Below are 19,485 nucleotides of genomic sequence, written 5' to 3'. Positions count from 1 at the left end.
CCTGCAGCGAGCGGGAGATTTGAAGGGAAGAGACGGCGCCATGGTGGAGGGCCCGTGTTGTGCGCTGTTCGCGGAGCGGTTGCGGGCGCGAGTGCACCGGGGCCAGGTGGTGCGCAGCGCGCGGGGTAGCGCTTTGTCGACCGAGGCTCGTGCTGCGGTGAGGAACCGGGCGGGCTCTCGAATTCTTGGGTGTGCGTGGGGTTGAATCTCACTAGGCTGGGGGAGAGCTTTCAGAGGCGCTCTCGCTTGCTTCAATTCAGGCTTTGCTGGGGCTTGTGAAACCTTCTGGTAGCAAAACGGGTTGGGTTATAGTCTGGCTTTCATTAGAGGGGTGTTTGCCACACCTGTTTGTGCTCTGCTGCGAGGAGCTGTGTGCACTTTCATTGTGAGTAAGTGTGCTGGATACCCCCGGGCAGAAGGCTGGGGAGCTCCCCCGGCACGCATACACCCCCTTTGGTGTAGGTGAGGCAGGGTACGAGAACTTGTGATTAAGGCTCAGGAAGGTAGTACCGAAACAAACTTAATAAAGTTCTAGATATGTCTGTTTAAGTTATGCTGTCAACAGGTTAGTCTGTAGCTTTGTATCCCTTAGGACTAAGGTTGTGAAAAGTAAGGAGTTACTCTTCTAATTTCATAGAGAAATTTCATTCCCGTCAGCGCTCGTTACGTAGTGCAGCCGAGGTCACCTCGGGTTGCCTTTATTCGTCACGAATTGGCCATCACGGGGCGCTCGCGTGTTTCAGCTCTCGGGCTGCAAACCGTAGCCGAGGTTTTGGCCGCTGCTGAAACAGTACTGAGGGCACCCACGCTGTGCTATCAGTGCTGAACTGGCAAGGGCTTAACCTGGAATATTTTGAAAGTCAAGTTCGTTTTTCATCCCTGTCACTTCTTACTCTGGTTTATTTTAAACAAACCTGAGTGGATTAAAGTAAAAAAGAAACCTTGCTGTGTACTATCTTACTCAAATACTTTTATTGGAAGGGATTGACAGTTGATGTGAGGGTGAAATGAGGGTGCTTTCTTATTCTGATAGTAGGCAAAGTAAATGATGTTCACGTCATGCAAAAAAAAAAAAAAAACCACCTTGTTTTTCTATTCAATTAATAACTGCTGAAAGGGACCTGCAGAACCCTTGAGTCCCCATTCAGAGGGACCTTGACAGGTGAGGAAAATAAGCTGTCAGAAACTTGTGAAGTTCAGCGTTTGTTCATTCTGTTTTAATCTTTTTGTGTGTGCTCATTTTCAGACTGTTGCAAGTGAGGAGAGAACCTCTAGTCATGATTTCCTTACCGGACAAGTTTTCAGGGGTGTGGAAACATTGGGAAAGGAACTTTTTATGTATTTTGATCAAAAAGCTTTGAGGTAAGAGCTGAGAAAAAGGTTTGCTACCTTTCATTTTCGTTTTCAGAGGAGCTTTTTGTTCTTGCTTTTGTCATGTCCAGAGATTTGGAAGTTAGTGTTATGGAGAAACTTCTCACTTTAAGTGCTTGTAACTCTGTAGCTCTTTGTAATCGTGTCTTTAATCTCTTAATACTACTTTCAGCATAGTAGTTACCACAGTATATAAAAAGACTCATCGGTCAAAGTTCATTCTAGAGAGCATTACTTAAAGGTCATGAAGGTTTAAGAACCCGTTAATTTTGTGTAGAAGTCTTCTAACTGCAGCTTTAAGGTGGTCATATTTTCCAGGTTTTCATATGACAATGTGTCTGAGGGAGAAATGAGTTCACCAGCAACACTTAGGCAAAAGAGTAGATCAAATAAAAGCAGACTTACAATGTTGTATGGCACTAATTCTAAAAACTTATCTTTTTACTATAAAACAACAAAAAATCACCTCCTTACTAATAGCTATAATTGAATAATAATCCTAAGTTTAATTAGTGAGTTTTTTCTATTTGTAATTAAAATAAGAGTTCTGTTTTGCTTGATTTCAGCACATCAAAGGTAATGAAACACAATAGAGTGAAATCTTGTAACTTTCTTAAGGCTTTCTAATATAAATATAGCAATGATGGTGAGTTATTTTTTCTTGTCATGGGCTGACTATGGCAACTAATAGTACTGACTTTGTTTCTTTTTAAACAGTGAAGTGAAGCTTGGCTAATGAAATGATCAGCTATTATGGTGATTGTAGTCTTTGAAAGGAACTTTCTGGAAGTTTTAGTGCAAGACTTTGGTTTATGCTTCTCTTGACTAGTTAATGGCACTTCAGATCTGTCAGTAGGTAACAGAAGCAAATACAGCTGGAATAACTAACTGAACTGATTTGTAGGAAGAAAGCTTTGGTCACAGGTCTTTGAAAATTAATGGGTATAAGATATAAGGATGTTACATAAAGAGTTGGCTTTAGACAATGACTACTGAAATGTTGCCTGATACATGGCAAGGAGACATTAAAAAGACATATACATCAGATGTTGAGTTTATTTTGCCCTATGAGTAGTTTTATCTGTTAAATATTTGTGTTGCTACAAAATATGACACTTCACCTTATGTACAGTGTCTGTTGCCTAAAAAACAGAGACAGTACCTGAATGTATCAGGCAAATTTATAATAAATAAAATGTATTGGCCCACAGTTAAACTTGGCCTTTGCTCAAGTATCCCAGTTCCCAGTAGAATATAGAAAATGTAAGATATCTTTAAAGCATTAGTGATCTGTAAAATGAATACTTCAAAGAATCTTTTTCACTCCTTTGCCATCTGTGCATTTTTCTGTTTATTTCTTTTATTAATTTTTAACTGAGCTACAGTTTCTTGCCTTGGTTGTAGGTTAAAAAAAATGAATTGGAAAAAAACATCTGGCAGATGTTAATTACATTGTTTATGGCATATCAGTGATATTTCTAATAATAATAAGTGTTGGCAATGAAAAGACTGAAATCTTTCCTTTCACACAAGATGAATTCTGTGTGATTTATCAGAAAACCTTCTGGTGGAGTATCTTTTTTTTTTTTTTTTTTTTCCCAGCTTTCCTGAGGAATTAAGATCTATGTAAGGCTAGTGAGTCAGGTGAAAAATGTCTAAACACGATATGCTAAAAAGCATGTCAACAAGAAGTTTATGTTGAGTTATGAAGATCACCTGATAATTGCTGTTTTGGAGTGTTTTGAACTTAGGGAGGGGAGGGATCTTCTCTGGAAACTGAGCTCTGCAAACATGTAGTCTGTTGCCATGTTTCTCATTATGAGTAGAATTTATGTACATGCTTGGTTAGGTGAGAACAGCTCATAACTGTAAAAACTAGACAAGCAAATGCTTGAAAACATTGTTAAGATTAAATACCCTTAAGAACTTTCTTTCTTTCCAAGGATTCACTTTGGTATGAACGGTTCCATGCGCATTAATCCTGATGGAAGACAGGACAGAAGTGGAGCACTACCAGTTTTGGAGATACAGCTTACAGAAGATACTATTTGTTTCTTTGAGGTGACAGCAGAGTATAGGTAAAGCAGAAAGTAACCAACTTTAAATAACAATAGAAAACAACAAAACAAAAGAAAAAAACACAGCTTGGTTTATAACATTCTTCTAAGAATGAAGTAAAAAATAAAAATCAGACACCATGTTAACTGTTTGGCTGAAAGCCATCATAGATAAAAGAAATAAATCAAAACTTCCTAAAATGTTTATTGATATGGAAATCTAATTTTGTTGCTTTTGTATCACAGTTTGCATGCAGCTAAAGTAGTTCTATACCATAGCCTCATTAGATATTTTCAAGACTGGCAATGAAATGTGGATTTAATTCAGTCCTGTGATCTGAAATCTGAAACCCATTACTTCTTTAATTTTAAGTGTGACTTTCTTAGCAAGAATAAGTATCTGTAGCAATTACTGTTTTCAAACTTTCATGGCCCCAAGGTTGTTTGTTGGGTTTTTTTTCCACAGCAAATTAGTATGGTTTTACTAATTAACATTATGTAGCTGTATTTGTCCTTTAGCACTGTACTTCCTTCTGCTGGTAAAACTAACATTGCAAGATTAATTTTAAAGCATTTTTAATTGTTGGGTGAAAAGGAACATGTAAATTCAAATAATATAGATATATCGTATGTAAGCTTAATACTATGGAACAGATAAGCTTCTGCAAGACTGAGATAGCTTCTACTGTATTTTCTTGCAACTATATGTTCTTCAGTTGGATTGTAGTTAGCCCAATAAAATGAAGGTTTAAGCAAATATATTTTCTTGTCATGTTGAAACCTACTGTAGCCAGGCACCCATATACTTTCTTTATAGTTGATGGCCCAAACATGATTCTTATATTGCACATAAGTTTAACAACTAGTTTTCAAGCTAATTTGAACCAAATGAGAATGATTTCTTGTATATAGGACAGATACTTGTATGTTCTACGAATTTAGCATTGAACTGTCTTGTAGGGGAGAGGTTGATATAATTTGTTTCCCTTGCTGTGAGTGGTATTTTCATGTTTTGTGTTATCTGCAAATAATAACCTGTTACACGTTCATATATTGATTTTTTTTTTTAAACAAAAGTAAAGCTGCTAAATTATCTTATAAGTAAGATTAAAAAAAAAAAACAATGTTTTTGTTGGTTTTTCTCTTCCAGAAATGTAACCGAGTGTGAGCAGAAAGTGAGAATGATGGAAAACTTGGATGTCTGCTCCCCGAAGTTTAGCTTCTTAAGAGCAGAAAGTGAGGTAAAGCAGCAGAAAACCCGGATGTTATGTGATGTGTTACTAGATCAAAGAGTATTACCTGGAGTTGGAAATATCATAAAAAATGAAGCACTATTTGACAGCGGTCTCCATCCAGCTGCTAAAGTAGGTGGATTGCATCAAGATTGTTTTTAATTATCCCAAAGTATTAGGAGAATAAACATATATTTACATAATGTTTTGTTATCTTCTAATCTTGCTTTGTTTTCTTTTTTCTTTTTTCATCTATAGTTAACTAAATTGTAGTTCTATCATTCTGATTGGAAGAACTTGATATAGCTTTCCTTAGAACGTGTTACTGTTGCTCCTTTCTCCCAGGTTAGACATTTATTGCACCAAGCCTGTCTTACAGTTTGGAGCTTCTTTTCTAGGGAGTTAATTTAACTTTCAAGTCCTGAATTGGTCCAGCATCATGTTGTGCTGCCTTTAAATTGTCAGCCTATGAATAAAATAAAGAAAGCTTAGGGTTTCCTTGCTCACGCGTTTGTTTTTTTTTTCAGTAGCAAAGAAGTCTGATGTTAGCCAAGGAAACTGAGATTACATAGAATGCAGAGGAAAGCGGGTGAAAATAGTAGGAGTTACATGATATTTCTGGAAGTTCTTCGTAGGATCAGAGCTGTATGATTACATTCACAGATATGATGACTATCCATTTGAAGTGAGTTCTAGGTTCAAGTGGAGTCATCTCTGTATTCCCAGCAGAGCAAATTCAGAGTTGCTAGCTCATATGATTTTTATGGTCAGGAACTGTTAGGTCAATAAAGAGATAGACCACTGAAGTTTGTAGCTGATATTTTGCATGGTCGAGGCAAAGTACGTTGCTTATCATTCACACAACAAGTTTGTGTGGTGTATAATATGGAACTGTACTATTTATTCCATGCAAATTATATAACGTGAGTCAGAGAACTCACTGGAAGGTGCTCGGAGTGCCTGTGTCTATACAGATCTCTTTACTGTTGTCAGTTAACATAGCAGTATTGTAAAAATCATACTTGTTTTATTTGCAGGTTTGCCAACTGACAGATGAGCATATACGTCACTTGGTGAAAATGACACGCGACTTTACCCTGCTTTTTTATAAGGTATGGGCAGAGATTTCTAAGAAACCTCTAAAACTTGATTCCAGCATCACAGCTGTATTTGATCAGCCAGGGGAAAGAGGAAAAGAAATGAAACAAAAGTGTTTCAGTGAACAGGAGTCTTGCTTTGCATGTTCTTTATTTATTGCAAATTGTCAGGAGATGGAAAAGTGGGGATATCTAGACTGTATAAATGTGCAGAACTTTGCCCCAGTTGCAGCAGGAAGAGTGATATGTGTGGACCAACTCAGTACAGTTTTGCTGTACACGTGCTGTGAAGTCACTCTGAGTGTGTCAGAATTAATATAGGTTAAGGACATGCATTTAAGGTGACAATGGTCACTCTTCAAACTGGGAGCTAGAGGTTGCCCCTGGGAATTTTTAAGGGAATTCAAACTCATTTTTATGAGTGAATACACTGTAAATCCTAATAACATTTCTTCCTAACAGTGACAATTTCTTTGGTTGATAAAGCAAAATAAACTCAAGCTTTTCCCTACTGCCACATCTTCAATAGGATTTCATTTCTTCTCTTGTCAAGCCTGTAATTCCTGGTTGCTCTTTCTCTTTCCAAAACAGAATGAAAGAACTGGGCCTAATTCTTGTATGTCACTGCTTTTTTTTTGTTTCTATGTTTTTCTTTAAGCTGCATGCAGAGGAATGAAATCCTTGTCTGTTTCTCAAAGTTGTTCGTGAGACAAGGAGCTAGAGTTGCTAGAAGTTCTTTTTGGTAGGCTTGGAGAAAAAGATTTAACATTTCTAATACATTCTTTCAATGTATGGTAGCAGTTATAAATGTAATTCATTTTAGTCCATTTAAATCTCTGCTTTCTGTTAACCTGCCAAAGAGTAGTGTTTAATGTAGCTAGAGAAATCTTTTCATCATCCAAACTTCATAGAGAAGCCTACTAGTAAAGAGGGAACAAGTGGTTCTGCATCAGCATAAGATACTAAGAAGCATAAGTGTGTCACAAGCATTTAGACTAACAATAACAATTTACATTTTCTGTAGCTCGGTATACCTATCTTAAACTCTTATAACTAAACCTACCACGTATTCACCAGTTAAGTACCTTTTAAGGATGAACTCGCCCCCAAAGCCTCTTGAAGATAAAAACATAACGAAAATAGATTAATATGTGGTAGTGATGATCATTGTCTATAGAATATTATACTGTAATTCTTGTAGTAATCATTCTATACTTTTGATTTGTAGTTTAACACTTTACAGATACAAATATGTGGGACCTTTTTCATGTACGAAGCTGTTGCTTCTGTCTGGTTTTAATAACCAGTGGAACAAAACTAATAAAAATAAAAAATGGACTTCTAAGGAGAAATCTACAAGAAAGAAATTGCTTGTGAATATTCGTGTAAACACTTGATCGGTAATTCCTTCTGGCTGAATTACTGGCTGTATCTCTACTGGGCTCTTTGTTTCGTTTTTTTTCTTCTGTCAGTTTTAGCTGGGGTATGCCTGTATTGACTTTGCATGAACTGTCTCATGAAATATGCCTGCTTGTCAGCTCTTTGGGGTCTCATTAGGTCACTGTGCCCTTTGAGTTTGTTCTGTTTTTACTTTAACATGACTTTCTGCCAGCTCCTGGGGATGGGGATCTTGCCAACTAGTGTTTCACAAGCCAGCCTGTCTGGCGTGATGAGCACTAGGATGAAACTGAGCAACTTTACTGGGCTCAAGCTGACTCCTATTCATTTTCTCTGCTATGTTGATTGGAGTTCATGAGCTCTCCAAGTGTATTCTTGCAGCTGACAGGTCAAAGAAGACTAGTGTTAAATCAAAGCTAGATGGTCCATGTAAATGCAAGGGATCCCTAGCATATATCTGTTGATGCCATGCTAGTATGTCTTTTTGTGTATTTCTTCCTTTATTCCAGTATTTGGAAAATTTTACACCCTGTTATACCAGATTTAATGTCAGTTTTTTTTAAATAAAAGAAGACGAAATACAGGACATAATCCTTATGAACATATCTTTAATATCTTTGAGTCATTAAGCTATTGGTCTACACAGCTTTTTTTTTGTTTGTTTGTTTTAGTTTTGTTTCATATGAGCTGTAGAAAAGCTAGCATAATTTATATAGTATCTGTAACTTGGGTTTTAAACATGTTCTATTTTAGTGCCGTAAAACTGGGTCTCCACTCTACAAACACTACAAAGTATACAGGCGCCAAACCTGCAGTCAGTGCAATGAAAAAATCACGGTGTGTCGTTTAGGAGAGAATAACAGGATGACTTACTTCTGCTCTCGATGTCAAAAGGCTGACCCCCAGCTTGTTAACGTTAGGTATGATGATGACTTTATAACTCTTAAGTACTGGTGTCCTGAGAATGCTGTTATGGTAACAGTAGATAACAAATAGAATGGCTGCATGCAAACCAGTATGTGTTTTCTATCTAAGCTCATTTGTATTTATGGGAAAAAAAATGTTTTGGACATTGTTTAAGATGGTTAAAAGCTTTGATTAGAGTACTTATTCTAAAGATCCCTTCTGTTATAAACTAGCTAATCAAATGTGGAAATCATAAAAACAGCAGAAAGTACTCCAGAATTATTCACTGCTTTTAGAAAAATTATTCTCTCTTGTCAGTTAGAAACATAATAGGCTTAGATGCTTACACGTGAGTGAGTTGAATGGCATGAGAAAGGTAGGAATCTGTCTCTCTCTCTCCCTTATAGGAAAGCCCTCAGGAATATCTAAGCATCTACATAGTTTTGTTCTGGATGTAGAGCGATACTGAGGAAAACTAAAGAAAGTAAATTCAGAATGCAGCAAATGCTGTAGAGCTTTAGACTTTTTTTTTCCTCCTTAACAGTTCTGGAAAGCTTTTACTGTAAGTGTGCCACAGAGACTTTCAGTTCTGTATAAATTGTGCTGGCAGCAGCCTTCCTTTTATTTCAGAAAAAGCACAAAATGCATTTGATATCACAAAAGGGCAAAAGGTAAGTGTTTCAAAAGCACCTTATTCACAGATTCTTCCACACCTAAGTTATTCTTGAAAATTTTCATCTGAGGCCTCAGAATCTTTTTTGTATTGAGCTCTATCAATGTCATGAGAGACACAATTACCATTTAAAAACTTTGCTTTCTTTAGTGCATGTGTTTGTGTGTGTGCATGTGTATACATGTATAGACAGAGAAAAGTTTTTTTTAATAAGATTTACAGAAAAATATAGAAGTTTTGCACCAAATTATCTTACTCTGCCACCCTCACTCCCAACTGTCTTTCAAGATTCAGATGGCCAAAGGGATTTTGCTTAAAGCTTAAAAATCACTTCAATGCAGATCAAACAGAAAATTCCAGCATAGAAGATAAATATTTCACATGCTGATAACATCAATCTCCTGGGTTGTTGGGTTTTGTTCTGAAAGTTATGAGAAGTACTTTGAAAAACAGTAGGGAGGTGGAAGTGTTCCACTGAGTCACACAACTAGGAAATTATGCAAGGGGAAGAAAGAACTTTCTCTCCATCCAAGAACAAGCAGTGTCTTTCTGAAAACAAACAAGCAATGGTATATTTTAGTTACAGTTGTAATAGTAGCTATAGAAACATGAAGGCTGCTCTGGAAATACTGTCTCTTATTTTCAACACTGGCAACAGTGAAGTGAAAAATAAGCCATGTTCTGAACAGCCATGCAGATTTGTACAAGATCTCATTCATCCGTGATGAAAACGGGTAGCTACTGGTAGTCACTATGTTGAAAAATAGTGTTTTGTAGCTGATAATCTGCTCTATCAAGTAGTGTTATTGTGTATTTTTTGGATCTGTGGTAGTTCCTCAGAAATAAATAAGAGGCATTACTTTCAGACTGACCTCCTTGCAAGGCTGTTTCTAGTAGTCTTCATCCTTCTAGTCAGACTGCTGCATTCTACTGTTTTTTCTGCTACACAGTAACTTTTACCACTTTTTACACTTAAGTGTCCTTATCTTATGAGTAAAGGTTGAGGGAACTGGGATTGTTTAACTTGGAGAAGAGAAGGCTCTGGGGAGACCTCATTGCGGCCTTCCAATACTTGAAGGGAGCATATAAACAGGAGGGGGAATGGCTGTTCATGAGGGTGGATAGTGATAGGACAAGGGGGAATGGTCTTAAACTGAGACAGAGAAGGTCTAGGTTAGATATTAGGAGGAATTTTTTCACCCAGAGGGTGGTGACACACTGGAATAGGTTGCCCAAGGAGGTTGTGGATACCACATCTCTGGATGCATTCAAGGCCAGGCTGGATGTGGCTCTGGGCAGCCTGGTCTGGTGGTTGCTGACCCTGCACATAGCAGGGGGGTTGAAACTCAATGATCATTATGGTCCTTTTCAACCCAGGCCATTCTATGATTATCTCTCAGGCGGCTTTTCTGCAAGTCCAACCTTCTCATGTGCGAAGGTGAAAAGGAGCCCATGTAATCAAACTGACTTGGTACAGATCATAAACTGTAGAATTTAACTCAGTGATTTCTGGTTTAAGTCCAGTAGCTTATGTTTTTGCTCAAATGACAAAATAAAGACAGCACCCATTATAAGCAACTTCATCAAATTCAAGTGTAACTTGAATCTTTACAATACATCTTTTTCCCATATTTCACTATCTAAAATGTTAAGGGGGGGAGTATTATACTTGCAAAGATGACATGCTGAATAATTTCAGTCTGATAATGCAACTTTAACAGCTGAATAGTAGAAATTATCTAATAATGTAAAAATACCCATTTTTTTTATACTACTGGTTAGGCTGTTTTGTTATCTTCCCCAGTATTTTGGGAATGATACTGTAATGTCTATTATAACTCTTGATGGCAAGGTATCTTTGGTATGTCAGCAGTGCTCATTGTCCTCTCTATCATTTTGTGAAAGAGCTGTGATAGATATCTCTGCTATTGGGGGGGCGGCAGGAAACAAAGAAACAAACAAACAAAAAAACATTTTAGATACCTAGCCTGTTAAGGAGAGTGATCATTATAGAGTAAGTATAAGTCTAAGGAGTGTCACAACAGTTCACACAGTTCACAAACTACGGAGACAAATGTTTGATGACTTAGCTACTGTAGTACCTAAAATTTTGCATGTCATTGAACTGATAATTTCATTTTGCATGCTAACAATTTTTGAATAGTATGACAAAACTAGTCCTTCATAGCGTGCAGTGACTGAAACAGTAAATAAGGTTCTAAATAAATGTACCAACATATGAATACAGTAATTTAAAGGAAAACAAGTACAGATAAACTATAGAAGCATTTGCAGTATAGCTTTGTCTCAGTTATAACTGAAACAGTTATAACTAGAGAAAAAACACCTGTTTAAAAAAAAATCAGGAAATGGAGACACAGAAGAAAGATTTTATAACTTTAACATTTTCAATTACGTTGGCTTTTATGACAACAAAGTGGACTAATGGATGCCATTTACATGAGAGAAAAAAAAGTTGAAATTTGTTAGATGTGTGACTGTCTGTAGCACCTTGTGAATAGTTCTTCATTCAGTAATGCATCTGTTGGTAAATATTCTGCACAATGGATGTGGGGGAATGTACAGAAGTGGTTGTGCTTTCCTGCCAAATTTCTTGCTACTCTACTCAAGAACAGTAGGGAATTTAAGGGAGGCTGTGGCATTGTGTTGCAGAATGTCTCTGTTCATTGTGAACTTTTTGTCGGTGTTAGTTTGAATATTTGTATTACCTGGGAAAGATTTGCCCTTTAGGTAAAGAAGAAAATCAAACTCTTACAGTGACATGCTGTTAGGCAGGTATAGCATGTTGTACTGCTTGTTCTCTAGATTCTTGCCTCCCTGAACATAACGATGTAAGGTAATTTGTAGAGGAAACGTCACAAAAGACTAACATCATTCTTCTATTTCACAGCAAACTGCCAACTAGAAATAGCCTAATTGGCTGGGCATGTGGCAGGGGGTCATGTTCTAATGAACACATAGCTCAGAAATGTGAAGAAGAGTGGACGTGTATGCGCTGTACCCTAATAAACAAGCCTTCTGCTGAAGCTTGTGATGCCTGTTTGACTTCAAGGCCTGAAGGTATTGGAAGGTTGCCCGGAGCCTGTACTGGGGAAAGGAGGGTTGTGGTTTTGGTTTAAGTTTTAGAACTACAGAACTGTAGAAATGATTTACTGTGAATTGCATTTATAGAACTTTAGAAGACTTAAAGTCAGATTTGGAGGAAATCTTATACAGATGATCATAGAGTCTGTCTTGTCTTAAACCCTAAAAGTGTCTTGCCTTCCAGCTTTGTTTGCAGGTGGGGATTCTATAGACAAGTCTCTGTGGTGAATGTTTGTTTCTGCTGGGGCAAGGAGTGAAACAAAGTACAACACTTTAAACTTTCATTAAAATTGTTAGACATTTGCAGCAAATGCCTGGCAGAGAAATCATCAGTGGTACAGAAAAGTAATTCACATTCCTTCATGTGAACAAAACCAGAAGGGGACTAGATATTTTGGTACCCTTTCCAAAGTGTTGTTGGATTTCTCAGGTAGTTTTTTGTTGTTTTTATTTTTTTCTCTGAGTTCAGATTAAGGAGGATTTTGGACTAAATTTGCTGATATTTCCTACTGTTTTAATGTTACTATCTAGACCTCTTGGTGGGCAGAAAGTGGATGTGAATGAGACCTGTAAGGAGACACAAAGATTGCTACCTTCTGTGCAGATTGCTGTAGAATTTAGATATTAAGAAGAGATAAGAAAGGTAGTGGACAGACTTTCCACTGAGACCTGTTTTCTGTCTGAAGAGGAGTAGAAGTATTCTCTTTCACCTTTTGTAGAAAAGTGATTAAAATGTTTAGTGAAGGGATTTACAGGAAGTTATTTGAGTCAAGAGTCTTGATCCTTTTTTTTTAATTGCTACATGTATTCCAAGGAACTAAGTCTAGAGTTATGCATGTGTATGGTGTAAGGGGTAAAGCTAATCCTATAATCATTCCATACTAAAACTTTTCTACCTCAAGAACTAATGCTGTATTTATTTCACATTTTGCATAGTGAGTTCTTCATTGAAGACAGAGAATGTTGAAGATTCTGCAGACTTTAACATAAATCTCATTAAATACCCTTGTAATGAATTCAGAAAACCAAGCACAGAAATAAAGATCAACAGGAAAGCTGCATTTGGAAATACAACTCTTGTCCTAACAGATCTTGGTAATAAAGCAGTATTGAAAGGGGATATCCAAGTATCTGATGGATGCTCTGACTATGTTGCTCCAAAAGGCAATTTCAGCCATAATCAAAGTAATGTCTACCACTCAGTTATAAGCATAGACAAGTACTGCTCAACAGATGTAACTTCTGCAGCTTCATCTTCTTGTCAGGAGCCTCTCTCTTTCAAGCACATAAAGAAGAAGCAGAAAACTCATCATGTACCCTCTGTTCACCAATATAATGTAACAATTGGGTATGTATTCTAAAATATAAACAAGTTTTGGGTTGTTTTTTGTTTGTAATTACATATACCAACTTTATCCCTGAAGATGAATGGAATATTGTGTTGTAGAGTTCACACGGTGCTGTCTTTGGATTTCTGCCAAAGGTAATTTCCTCTTGAGTAACCAAAACTACACTAAGACTTCAAAAGCACTGAAGGATCTAGCTGTTGCTGGAAAAGTCCTGAGTTTGGCATCTGGCCAGTACTGCTGTTAATGAAACAGCTGTTCATAGTTCAGGTATTCCCATGAATAAGAAAGATGTGCTCAAATAAGTAAACCAGCACAGTTCTACCAAAGGAGTTTTCTGATCGCTGCTTGCCTTCACTACTTGTTTGGAGAGATTTTGAATTCATTGTGAAGGATGACAAGTATGTATACTGATGCTCCTTTCTAAACTACTTATTAGGCAGGTGATTTTTTTTTGTCTTGATTATTAACTTGTTTTCCCTGTGTATACACAGGATCTTTAGTCTTTTGCTTTCATTATTTGCAATAGAATGTATGCTCAATATGTTTCTTAATTATAACCTAAAGAGAAACAGGTAGATGATAGAACAGTCTTAAAATGTGCTAGCTATCTAAAAATAAGTTAGAGGTGCTAGAGATGGATTTACTATCTCACTTAAAATGTGTGAATTCTCATGCCATAATGAAAGTAACTGAATCGCTTGTATATTTTAGTTGAAAGTATTTGTCAGCTAGCAATTTTCAACTGCTTTCCATGATACAAACTTCTGTTCAAGGTAACTTAATGAACCTACTGTCACTATTTTCTCTCAACTTTCCTCCCTATCCTATATGCAATTACTTCAATGCTTCACCCATCCTGAATTTTAAGTTACAGAGCCTGTTCAGACACATTCACTCCTGGTGAAGTGGGAGAACGTGATAGGATTGTTAAGGAAAACTTGGGCAGACATATACAGCAGTAATGGGAGTGCAAGGTAGATTTCACCAATGGTGGTAAATTATGCAGGGTGAATGTGAAAGATGTTTGTGATACACTACAGAGTTCTTGGTCTCGTATGTTCTGAAATACAGAAGTTATTTATTGCATTGTTGAAGCACCAGTTTTGAAACAAGACCTTAGTAGCAAGTTTATGCTCTGTGAATAAGTATCCTACTTGCTGTCTCGGTAGAAGACTACAGAGGAAAGATGTAGTAGATGGGTTGAGAATAAGAGAGCGCAAAGAACAAACTGGATATCAATCACAATAGCAGGTAGTTATCTAGGGCAACCAACTTACACATTATGGAAAACAAACAAACTTTGTACCACAAAATGTGGGAGTTTCATGGGGGTTTTGATTTTGTTTTTTTCTGATGGGGGATAGAGAGAATGTTTTAATGAGGTATTGGAATAAAACTTTGATGTCTACAGGACTATAATCTTCCAGACAGATTTTCTAAGCTGAAAACTTTAGAAGAAATAAAATAACTAATTGAACGTTTCAGTTTTTCCTGTGGCTTCATCACTGCTTTTCTGCTCTATAAACATATTAGAAATATTTCAAAGAGCATAAATATTCTTCTTCATGTTACCATTTCTAAATAAAACCTTGTGTATTGCATTCACATAATCTCTACCTTAATCAAGAGGGAGGAAGAAAGAAGCTCTATCCCACCCAGACAGTACTGTTCCCTCACCTTAACCAGATTACTTGTCAGAATACAAGCATTACAGTACTTTTTTAGTGAAGAAAATAGGAAAATTCTGGAAAGCATAAAAATACCTTCAACTTTGACTAATTGCTTGGTACTGATCCTTTTCCTACTGAAAGCATAATATTCTTTTAAAATGTGGTGGGATTTAGGGTGGGTGGTATAACATAGCATATGGGAACTGTTGAATCATGGCCTGAACCTCTGATAGACCACCTGAGGTGAGCACTGAGTCAGCTGCAGGGGCACAGGTGAATGCAATTTCACCTGAGTGACTGGAAGGGGTGGAGCCTGGCTCCACACCTCCTAGACCCCATTTAAGGGCTGACTCCCAAGGAGGAAGGATCTCTAGCTAGAGATCACTCCTCTGGGAGCCCTTCTGTGAGCCCAGGACACAGGTGAGATCTTTATTTCATTTCTCCTTTATAATGCGATAATCTCTCTGGTCCAATACCTGTATACCTGTTTGCCATACACAGAGGTAGTATGAGTTATTTTGTTTTGCAGCTGAATTTAGGAATACATTGAAATAGCTTAAAACCAAGGCTAATGCTGGGCAAAGCTGATGTATCTTCTAGATTCATTTATTTGCTCCCAGTAATCATTCAGTTTTAAAGGAACAATTGGCTGCATTAGAGAAGCAAGTAAGTTCTTTGGCTGTCATTATATGCAAATGTGTGCTGAGCATGTTATAATAACAGTAAGAGAGAGTTCTTTGGCTGTGTTGTTGGTAATCCCTTTAGCATTGTGCACAAGTCATTTTGTAATCTGTCATTACAGCAAACCACAAGTTAATTTGACAGATGATATTCATACACCGAGCACAGGCCCTCCTCACTGCAGTAAACATGGTCACCTCTGCAAACTCAGAATTGTGAGGAAGGATGGAGAAAACAAGGGCAGGATGTTTTATAGCTGTCCTCTACCCCCAGAAACTCGGTGCAACTATTTTCAAGTAAGTATAAAACTTCACGGTCTGTTTTCTAATATGTAATGTTTCCTACTTTTTTCCTTAATTCGAAAACTTTTTCATGCAGCCACCTTACCCCAAACATCTGTAACTGTGCACAAGTATTTAAAATGACCTCATGCTTTTAATGGACCATATCTGTTCACATTAAATTGAAACTGAGAGCATAATCATGGCTGTGAGCTTATTGTTTCAGTTATTTCTCTTACATCTGAGAACATACCTGCTTGTGCAAATGCTCTTAATCTGCTTCAGTGCAATGTAAGGCAGATGCATAGTAGAATTATTGATTTGGAGGGACTTGCACAGCTCATTTAGTTCAGCCTCTGGGTTGAAGAAGGACTGCTGCAAACTTTAGATCTGGACATCAGCTATGTCTCTGTCAAGACAAAATCTTGAAAACCTCTGAGGGCACACAGGGCTACAACCAGTGATCTCAGCTTCTCACAGTAAATATACATGACTGGGAAGAGTATAGGCCGGTCACCTATCAACAGAAAGAATGTATGAAGTTAAGTCAATAATGACTATGATGCCTTAATTTGTAGAAAACTGTGTATTAACATCTTTTAAACTTATAAAGCCTAGTCATAATATTTAACACCAATTAAAGTACATGCAGTGCACTGATTGCTAGAGAGATCAAACTATCTGAAGTAGCAAGAATTTCTGTTAAGGCCTCTCTTGTAGACCCATCTCCTTTTTTAATTTTAAAATAACAAGTTGAGAGCCAACATATATGGTAAAACTGTGCCTAAAAACTGTTTCTTTTGACAGTGGGCTGACTTGAGTTTTCCATTTTGTCACCATGGCAAGCGATGTGTTATAAAGATGGTACTGAAGCTTGGTCCCAATAACGGAAGGAACTTTTTTGTGTGTCCATTACAAAAGGAAAAACAGTGTGGCTTTTTCCAATGGGCAGAAAATAAGCCAGTTACACCATCTATTCCTTGATCTTATAGTTAAGACATCCTAGGAAACAGATAAGTACAACTCTCATTGGTCATTTCTGTTTTGTTGTTACTTTTGTTTTTTCTGTTCACTGATTAATTAGTAAAAATAGCTCCTAAAACTACAGATTACTCTATCCTAATTTTTAAGAGGCCTATAACATTAAGCACTGCTTGTACGCTGCATACTAACTTGCAATATATTGTGACATACTGTTATATTTCCAGTCTGATAATTGAACTGCTTTCCTTTTTTCATGAGAATGTCACTGCACTGGCAGCACAGCAAATTTTCAAGCTGATGTGACTTATGCAATGGATAACTTAATCTACCAATTTCAAGTACAAATTCAGACTCTTATAAATGTAAACATGTATTTAACAAATAAAGTTTACTGTACTCTTCAATATAGCTCCATGCTTTATTTCTTCAGAGCTTGAAAAGAAACAACAGCAGACTGTACATCTTAAATCTGAATGTATGACCCTGCTAGATTTGGAAAACAAACACACACTGCCCCATAATTAATAACACGACTCTGCAGTTTTCTTAATTATGTTTTAAATCTGGATTTTAACATTTGATTCTGGTTGCTATTCAGCCTTCTTCCCTAATCCATGTTAAATGTGTAATAAAACCATTCCACTTTGGTGGTTAAAAGAAAAGGGAAAACTTGCAAATGGTCTACCACTCAAAATTGCTTTTCTTTAACTTCTGGGTTTTTTTGGTTGGAAGGAGTAGCAGGGAAGATAGTACTTACTTAGAATTAAAGAAAACTTAATTTTCCTGAGAAATCTGTGACACTACAGTCCAGTTTAAAGTTTCAAGGCCATGCTGTGAGTGAAGCCAATTAATTTTTGTCATTGCCATCAACTTCAGAGACGACTTTTTTTCTTCCCCTTTTCAGTAGCCTATGCCACATTTCAAGACCTTTAAATCTTTCTTTATGTGATGGTAATCTTCCTTTAAAAAAAAAATCAGAATGTAGAAAGTATAATCCTTATGTTGCTTGGTGGATTCTTTCCAACTTAGATATCTATCTTTCATGAAACCTCTTACTTAAAGTGGGGTACTGAACCCTACCTGAGAACAAAACAAGCTACTTCACATGGTGAAGACTTCATATATAAAAGACACCAGTGATACTTATTGCTACGATGGTACACTGTTCTAAGCTAATTTGGGTTACACATCAAAACCTTTAGAATTGTCTGTTATTTGCACAATTCATTATTATGAGAAAGTGATTATTTTTACATGTGGTTGGGTGTCTTGCACAGGGATAAATCTCCAGTGGTTCAGCTGAACATGAAATATACAACTATTTTTGATCATTTGCCTTTAACAAATGTAAAGCTGCCAGTGAAGCTAGAACTTGAATGACTTTTTCAGACTTTGACACTTCAAAGATAACAGGGTGTTATGTCTTTTTCTTTTAGAGTCTTAGCCATGAGACAAGAAGTAAATTAATATTTGTTTACATATAACACATACTAGCTTTAAAGGATTAACTGCTTTTATTAGCTACTGCTGTTACTTTCTTTTGTATTTCCTTATTTCGAGAAGATGCTGTGTGTGAAAATAAGTAAATGCATAAGTAATATGGAAATTCAACCTGGACAATGGAGCAGTAATATATAAAGTGCATTTACCATTCCTTAATGAAATGAGGAGTATGTCCTGCTTAAATTAAACTAAGGAAATGTATACAAGCCAAAATATTTTGTCCTGATCAGTGGTTCATCTATTTAAAAAGTAATTTCTCCTGAAGTCTGAATACTTTAAATGCATGAGAAGCCATCTAGGTATTATTATTAAAATAATGTTTTATCTTTGAATAAAAGCTGTAAAGGACTTTTGAATAAAAGTCCTGATTTTGCCTTTTGTCCTAGTATTTTACAAATGAGACTGTTGTGTTTTTGTTTTCATGTTGATTTATCTATTGCAGTGCAAATGATGAAATAAATACACATACTTCAAATTCTTATATTGCTTACCTTTTTTGGATGTTGTGTTGCATACAACCAGCTGTGAGGGCTAAAAGGAGATGAAGTGATAGTCAAAAGAGGGAATTGTCTATCCCAAAAGTTTCCTGATTTCTGTTCCTCATGAAATCTACTGTAAGTGGTTTAGAAACAGTGATTTTTCAGAGTCTTTGGGGTTCTGACATAGAGTTGTTACTTTAACCTCCTGCATCTGTACATAGCCAAGAAACAGGGTGTGTTACAAGTCTCTCCAGGAAGCTGTCAGAACTGACAGGCTCACATAAGCTTCTTGGCTTGATGCATTTCAAACAAGATGACAATTGCAACTCTATAGCTATCTTTACTGGAAGATTTTGTTTGTAAATACTTACAATTTTTTGAGATTTTTTTTAGACATTAGCATTATAATGTGTGACAGCGTGACTCAGAAGTTTGTATTTAACCTTTTTCTAGTTTTGTTTATGACAAAGCTGTCCTCATAGAGGATGAGGACACCCTTTTCCTACTTTCAGCACTTTGCGTCCTTATTTAAACTACTTTTATTACCAGCTATTTGTTAAAGGCATGTGTTTTTCTTAACCCATATATGCACAACTACCATTTGATGGCAATGAATTCAGCAAATAGTCTGAGGCCGGGAGCAATGGTATTACATTACTGATTCACTGAATAATAAATTTACACCTAAAAATATGCACT

At 36.7% G+C, this 19,485-nt stretch overlaps 1 protein-coding gene and 1 long non-coding RNA gene across 8 annotated transcripts; one reads left to right on the top strand and one right to left on the bottom strand.

Annotated features, from left to right (window-relative positions):
• The first annotated feature begins 3 nt into the window (after positions 1 to 3).
• NEIL3 (nei like DNA glycosylase 3) lies at positions 4 to 18,782 on the top strand. 6 transcript variants are annotated; one of them, XM_040699508.2, is made up of 11 exons: positions 4 to 157; positions 1,247 to 1,362; positions 2,089 to 2,223; positions 3,315 to 3,449; positions 4,579 to 4,792; positions 5,698 to 5,772; positions 7,909 to 8,075; positions 11,646 to 11,815; positions 12,776 to 13,187; positions 15,661 to 15,835; positions 16,628 to 18,782. In XM_040699508.2, exons 3-11 carry the CDS (start codon positions 2,204 to 2,206, stop codon positions 16,802 to 16,804), a joined length of 1,545 nt encoding a protein of 514 aa, XP_040555442.1. In that variant the 5' UTR covers positions 4 to 157; positions 1,247 to 1,362; positions 2,089 to 2,203; the 3' UTR covers positions 16,805 to 18,782. The 6 variants fall into 6 exon arrangements, 5 of the variants coding, with proteins under 5 accessions (XP_040555442.1, XP_025005717.2, XP_426306.4 ...); XM_040699509.1 differs by lacking the exon at positions 4 to 157 and adding an exon at positions 1,144 to 1,162; XM_025149949.3 differs by lacking the exon at positions 2,089 to 2,223 and having other exon boundaries at positions 4,579 to 4,669.
• On the bottom strand, positions 5,838 to 19,215 carry LOC112532296. 2 transcript variants are annotated; one of them, XR_005859318.2, is made up of 3 exons: positions 18,799 to 19,215; positions 16,074 to 16,337; positions 5,838 to 9,283 (listed from the first exon to the last, which is right to left on the bottom strand). It is a non-coding gene; the product is annotated as an uncharacterized LOC112532296 (long non-coding RNA). The 2 variants fall into 2 exon arrangements; XR_005859319.2 differs by lacking the exon at positions 18,799 to 19,215 and adding an exon at positions 17,562 to 17,695.
• Positions 19,216 to 19,485: the final 270 nt, after the last annotated feature.

This window comes from Gallus gallus, chromosome 4, assembly GCF_016699485.2.
Source record: "Gallus gallus isolate bGalGal1 chromosome 4, bGalGal1.mat.broiler.GRCg7b, whole genome shotgun sequence".
Lineage (NCBI taxonomy): Eukaryota > Metazoa > Chordata > Aves > Galliformes > Phasianidae > Gallus > Gallus gallus.
Note: the sequence above shows the minus strand (reverse complement) of the source record. Positions and strands in the feature narration are given on the sequence as shown.